At 38.3% G+C, this 6738-nt stretch overlaps 1 protein-coding gene across 1 annotated transcript; it reads right to left on the reverse strand.

Annotated features, from left to right (window-relative positions):
* Positions 1 to 2815: 2815 nt before the first annotated feature.
* Positions 2816 to 4594, reverse strand: LOC126633082 (heat stress transcription factor B-4-like). The gene is made up of 2 exons (XM_050303633.1): positions 4102 to 4594; positions 2816 to 3994 (listed from the first exon to the last, which is right to left on the reverse strand). The coding sequence occupies exons 1-2, from the start codon at positions 4348 to 4350 to the stop codon at positions 3098 to 3100; spliced, it is 1146 nt and encodes a 381-aa protein (XP_050159590.1). The 5' UTR covers positions 4351 to 4594; the 3' UTR covers positions 2816 to 3097.
* Positions 4595 to 6738: the final 2144 nt, after the last annotated feature.

Here is a 6738-nt window from a genome sequence, read left to right on the forward strand (position 1 = left end):
TGTACTATTTAAAAACCTTGCAATCGTGTGTCCTTAAAACCGCAATATTATTGTGGAGTCAAAAATAAAAACAAGGCGACATATGGATTTTTGGATTTAAAAAAAAAAGACAAAATTACACTTGAGGCACACCGGAATTCCTACGCGCGAGCAATGGACAATCATCCCTCATCCAAAAGTGCCCAAATAGGTAGTTATTTACAACCTATTTCATCCATCCCTCATCCAATCTTTTCCACAAGGTAACTCCCAAATCTTCCTTTTTTTATTATATTGATTAGCTAATCAATTAGCTAATTATTCTATTAATTAGCTAATTGATCAGGTAATTATTCCATAACTCCCAATTTAACACAAATCAAGAACCTAGCCCACAAAGGGAGCTAGGTGGCCGGTTCTCTCTCACCCAAGGAGGCTGGCCACTCTCTTATTTAAACCCCATCATTCTCCTCAAAGTGGGAGGTCTTGACTCTTGCAAAACTCTCTAAATTCTCCAAACATTTTTCCCTCAAAATTTTAACTTTGGTATCGGAGGTTCTTCGGCCAAAGCTCCCCCATTCATCGTGAACGCGTAAGGCTCTTGACCTTGATCTAAGGTGTTATTTGTTTTGTAGGTACAATTTTGTCCAAAAACAAAAAGAAAGAAATTTGCATCCACAATTATATCACTATTAATCTTTATATTGTCAAAAAAGTGTGATATACCAAAAGAGAGAACAAGAAGATGTCAACAAAGCGTATTCGGAAAAGACTTAAAACGTAGCAAACATGTCTTTTTAAAATCACATTTTCCTTTTCTCCCTTTTTACACTTTCAAGAACAGCCCATTTCGTGGTCCATACAAAAATAATCACCCTAAAATTCCATAAAGCATCTTTTTACCCGGATGATCCGTATCCACTTTTGCAACCCATCACCCACTTTTACTCTGTAACTCCTTACGATTGGATTGGAGTCCTTGGACCAGAAAAAGCATACGAAAAACTTCTATTTCTTCTTCTTCTTCTTATTTTATTACTTCTATACACACAAATACTGCACGTCCACACACACACACACACACACACACATATATATATATATATATATATATATATATTTCTAGTCACGTGCGACGACACGATAAGGGACAAAAGCTTGGAAGGGGCACAATGGAGACTTGTGTCGATCTAGGGTTAGGGTTTTTGCTACAAGACGAAAACCAAAACCATTTTACGAGTACGACAAAGATATTCCAAATTCTGAATCTATATTAATTTTCATCACCTTATCTCTCCAGAGACCCTTGAAATAGATCTCTGTCTCAGTTCTCAGACACTCGCAGAGTTTTTAAATCACCCCAAAATTAATAAAAAGGTCGTACCCAGTGCACAAGGCTCCCGCTTTACGCAGGGTCTGGGAGAGGTGAATGTCGGCTAGCCTTACCCCCATTTATGGAGAGGCTGCTCCCAAGTCTCGAACCCGAGACCTACCGCTCATGGGCGAAGGCACTTGCCATCGCAAAATTAATAAATTAACAAAAATAGGGTCAGGGAAAATTGCTGTATATGTAACCTGTGGCTGTGGAAATAAAGCTTTGGTCAAAGTTTTATTGAAAGCCAAGAAAAGAAGGGGGTTTATTAGCAAATTAAAGAGAGTTTGTGTATGTATGGAAACCAAAAACTACTGGTCAAGAAGTGGAATATTTAGGAAAGAAAGAGAGAGGGAGAAGGTGATGAGAGCATGCAATAAATAAAAGTAGTAGAATTAGGGTTTTAAGAAGTTTGATCAGAGATACTTAAAGTGGGAAAAGGCAAAGGTTTCTGGTCCAAAGAAGGAGAAGAAGCATAGAAGCATTTGATAGAAACATTTCAAACCCTTATTTTTCAGTCAGTTTCTATTACATTTCGCTTTCATCGAAAAAACCACTCTTTTTGTTCTTGTTTTCTTTCTCTATATTTTTCATATTTTAAAAAGCTACAACACGTTCTCGTGTATTTGTACGTATGTTTTTGTTTTTTTCCTGCGTGCAGTACTGACACCGTTTTCATAGAAAACGAGAAATAGAGATTATAACCTTGATCAAATGACATGATGGCTTTCTTTTCAGTAAATCATCGGATATATAGTAAATATATACTTTTCTTTTTTCACGAAAATAGTCAAGACTGATGAGATGATAATAATAATAAAATTATGGCACTGATCATCGTTTGTTTTTTAACTACAAATTGTCATGCAGGCTGCAGCTGTGTGTCAGCTGCTTTTTCAATTTTAACCATTATTTTTACATCTAAATTTTTTCTTCTACATTTTTATTTTTTATTTTTTTTAAGCCAACTATTTTCCGAAATTTCTAATTATACCCCTGGACTCTTAAGTACTAATGATCAAGTAGTAAATGCTCAAAAACCCGAAATTCAGGATATCCAGAAGTATAGGATATAGCAGAGCATAGTAGAAACAGTATTTCCGTTGTCACGTACGCTCACACTTGTACGTGTGATCCATTAATGGGTCGACTGAGTAAATTTTCAAAGAACCCAGACTGTAAATTCTCAGCTCGCTCTCTCTCTCTCTCTCTCTCTCTCTCTTTCTCTCTCTCTCAAACACACACCGAGGCATTAATGTAACTGAAACTTTCAGGGATTACAATCAGAAACTTAAGAGAAGAAGAAGAAAGAGGAAAAAACAGACCCGATAATCGAGATCAGCAAGAAATTGCACCACTGATATATATATATTTATATATATATATATATATATATATATATATATATGTGTGTGTGTATATATAGAGCCAAACCAAAAACAAAAAAAATCATGGCCATTTAAATTTGAATTTAACTCAAAATTTAAGAGATTTTCACTAAAGTTATATATATACAGAGAGATCAGAGTAGTAGTAGTAGTAGTACGCGATCACAGACACCCATACGCACGCAAACACAGGACACTTTTGATCATCACTCCATCAGGAGTATAGATCATCCTAAAAACTCATCTCATCTCATCAGACCCAAAATACAATCAAACGATAAAACTAAAACAAAATTAAAATAAAACCTTTCAAAAGTTTCTAATGTGGGATTTGGTGATTAATAAGAGCTAGAACTAATTAACATGTGGATGGAGGCATAAGCTGGAGACCCAAATCATCCTTCTCCAAAATCAAACGAGCCTTGCTGGCCTCCATCATGTTGTTCCCATGGTGATTATTTGAGCCGTATTCCTCCGGGTGCAATCGTTTCTTCGAGTGAAGCAGCGGCACCCCAAAAAGCTTAGTGTTCTTGCACCCATTGTTACTGCTCGGCGGCTGTTGGTGGTGATCTTCGAGAATCGTCACGGAGCTCTTCGACGTGGTGTTGCTCATCGGACTGGAAGAGTTCATGATGTGATGAGGGTTTTGTTTGGCATTAGGTGGAGGAGCAGCCGGATAGTACCCTTGAAGTTGGTTCAAATTACCATTAGGACCATTAGGTTTAGGAGGCTGTGGGTTGCAGAGAAGCATGGAAGAAGGGTAGGAGTTGCTCGGAGCCACCGGCTTGACGTGGTTCTGGACAAAGTAGATGATGTCGTTGTAGAGTTTTCTCATGTGTGTCAACTCAGACATTAGCATGTTGTTGCTCCTCCGCAGCCTCTCGTTGTCCTCCGCCAAACCCGCCACCGTGGTATTATTATGATTAATATTCATGAAGGTATTGTTGTTAGTGTTAATGTTTGTGTTAATACCTCCGGTTGGGGATAAGAGAGGAGGGGAGTCCGACTCGCACCAGTTGGGCTGCTCGTCCGAGTCGGAGGGCGAGATGCTGCCGCGACTAGGGAAGGAGAAGAAGCTAGGATGGTGGTGGCCGTTCATGCCGAGGGGGGAGTGGTGGTGGTGGTGGTGGTTGAGACCCACCTGATGTGGCTGAGCTGTCTTTCTCCGGTGGATCTCGCAAAGCAAATGCTTCTCTCCTTTTTTGAAGAACTCGTTGGCAAACTCCCATCTGTCCGGTACAATCTTCCTAAAACCCTAAAAAAACCAAAAACAAAGGTGTCAGCGCAAACTAAATAAAAACCACAAAAAAACAGCAGATAAATATAGATATGTGAAGGAATTTTTTGAGATGAGAGGATTACGTAGGTGTTTAGCTGGCGGACGAAGCTGGAGAAGTTGTTGTGCTTGAAGTAGTTGGGGAGGAGGTCGCGGGCAAACTCGGGAGGGCGCCAGACGACGAAGGTGGTGTCGTCGTCGCCCCACGAGACGATGTGGTCGGTGGCGGGGTCGTCGACGAGTTGGTAGGTTTTGGTCAGGAACGGCGCCGGGACGGACTTGTGGGAATCCAGGGAGAGTAGTATGCTCTCGCAGTTGTCTATCATCAACGCCATTGAAAAAGCTTTCAAAACCTTAGGGAGAGAAAGAGGAGAAGATCTGATGAGGAAATGAAGAGAGAGAGGACGGAGGGAGGGAGGGAGAGAGAGAGAGAGAGAGAGAGAGAGAGAGAATGAATGTTTTTGTTGTGAGTGTGTGTGTGAGAAGCTTGGGGGGATAAAAATGTTGGAGAGAAAAGGGATGGTTTGTGGTGGTACTAGTAGTAGTAGTACTACTACTGTGTTTATTTTGCTTTTTGTTTTTGTTTTTTCTGTTTCTTTTGCTTTTAGGATTTTATAATTAATATAATAATAATTTAGAAATGATATATGTGATATTATAAAATTTTTGCTTCCCTCCTCGGTTATGTAGTGAGAGAGAATATGTGTCTGTCTGTCTAGGACTGTGAAATAAGGGCCTTTCAAGACAAACCCGTGACCCTCTTCCTTCTCTCTCCTCTCTCTCTCTCTCTTTCTAACTCTTTCTTTCTCTCTCATACACTGGCTTCGTACTGACAATCGATCCCGCGCACACCCACTTAAAAATCACGCACAAGGAGGAGGAGGATGGTGCAGGAGTACCACTGTATCCCTTGTCTTTGTGAATTGACTATACTGCCCCTCTCCCTCTCCGCCTTCCCTTGGTCTCATTGGTTACTATATTAATTAGTAAGCCATAAGTTTTAGAGGTATTTCCATACATGTCAATGGTTGTTTTTTCTTTTGCTAGGCCTCAGCTTGTGTAGTGCCTCCTATGGTAGTTCTGATGATTCTGCTTCTGCTGCCCATTCTGCTGCTTCTGCAATCTGCAAATCTGCTTTGTTGTTAGTGGTAGTACCATTTCATTTAATGCAACCCTAAGACAAATAGCATTATTTGCATGTATGCACAGATATATATCCAATCCAAATACTTCTCAGCAATTTTTTCCAACCCAAAAGAAAAAACCACATTAATTTTGACATGGTACTTGCATTGTGTAATACAAGTGAGATCTTTAATGTAGGGTTTTCTCTAATGCAGGATAAACTTGGTGGGATGTGAGCTAATTGATGACACAATGCAGTTCATATACCGCTTGTTTACATCTTGAAACTATTTTCTCAAATTTGTCTGGCATTAAGAACTTCTGCTTTAATATAACATAAAATCGATAGATTAACACAATACAATTGATATATTGACACGACTCAATATCTCCATTTCCTACTCACTCCCACAAATTTTACACAATATTTGCCTTTGGTTGAAAAATTTCTTTTCTAATATTGTAACCTAAGAATTGTTAAACTCGCAATATGTTGAGTACCTAGCTTTTTTTTTTAAGTACAAAAACCCTAGCAAGAAGAATTGATTCCCTCATGAGAAACAAATACAATTAATGCATTATAATGAAACGGGAATATGTGTTAATACTCGTAAATCGCATGATCAATGAGGTATATGTTGGGCCCTAACCAATAATTTATTGGAGAATTTTTTTTTTGCAAGGAACAATGAATGCATGGTTATTTGAAGAGAATCTTGGAGGAGAAGCTTTTCTTTTTGCAAACTACAAAGTTAATCTCACTTCAACATTGTTGTTTAGAAAAGTAATAGTGAGGTAGATTTAATAATAAAAAAGAAAAAGAAAAATGCAATCTATCAAGAGAAACATAAAACCTAGCATGACCATGATAGTAGGCAGAACAAACAAAACCTTCACCAACCAATACAAGATAAAACAATGCCAACAAAAGAAAACCTATTGAAAGTGGTAGTGTGAAAGCCCTACATAATCACGATGATAATATGCAAAATAAAATGAGGAGGATAATCTCACCAAACAAAGTCAGTAGAAGAGGAATCATGATTTGCAAGGGCACCAACAACTTGATTACCTTTTCGACATATGTGAGAACGCATAAAATGCATTTGGAAAATTCTATGCAAGCAATTCCTCCACTCCGCTTAGCACAAGAAGTCAAGAACCAAAACAGAACCAACTTTCAACCAAATAAAATTCCAACCCCAAATTAAAGCTCATTTAATAATTTTAATTATTACTATTACCTCCGCAACAGAGCTAAGAATCTCCATATTAGAACAAAAAGCTTCAAAAAATTGGCCTTTAAAATTCCGAAACACACCACCAGAACCAGCAGTTGAAGCCTAGAAGGTATGTTGGTCAAGGAACATTATATTATTGGTTATAGGGCAATGCAAATGTTAAATAAAAGATAGAAGAAAGGAAAGGAAAGTTCACGTCAAACGAGTGTACTCTTTTTAAATTTGTAAGTTTCCTTTTGTTGTTTAATAAGAGGCACCAAACCAAACAGTCTCCAATTTCTATTCCCCATCATTTTCTACTCTCTATCTCTCTCTTACTCTTACCCTTTCTCTCTCTAGCAGATGTATATAAGGTAA

This window comes from Malus sylvestris, chromosome 8 (assembly GCF_916048215.2).
Source record: "Malus sylvestris chromosome 8, drMalSylv7.2, whole genome shotgun sequence".
Lineage (NCBI taxonomy): Eukaryota > Viridiplantae > Streptophyta > Magnoliopsida > Rosales > Rosaceae > Malus > Malus sylvestris.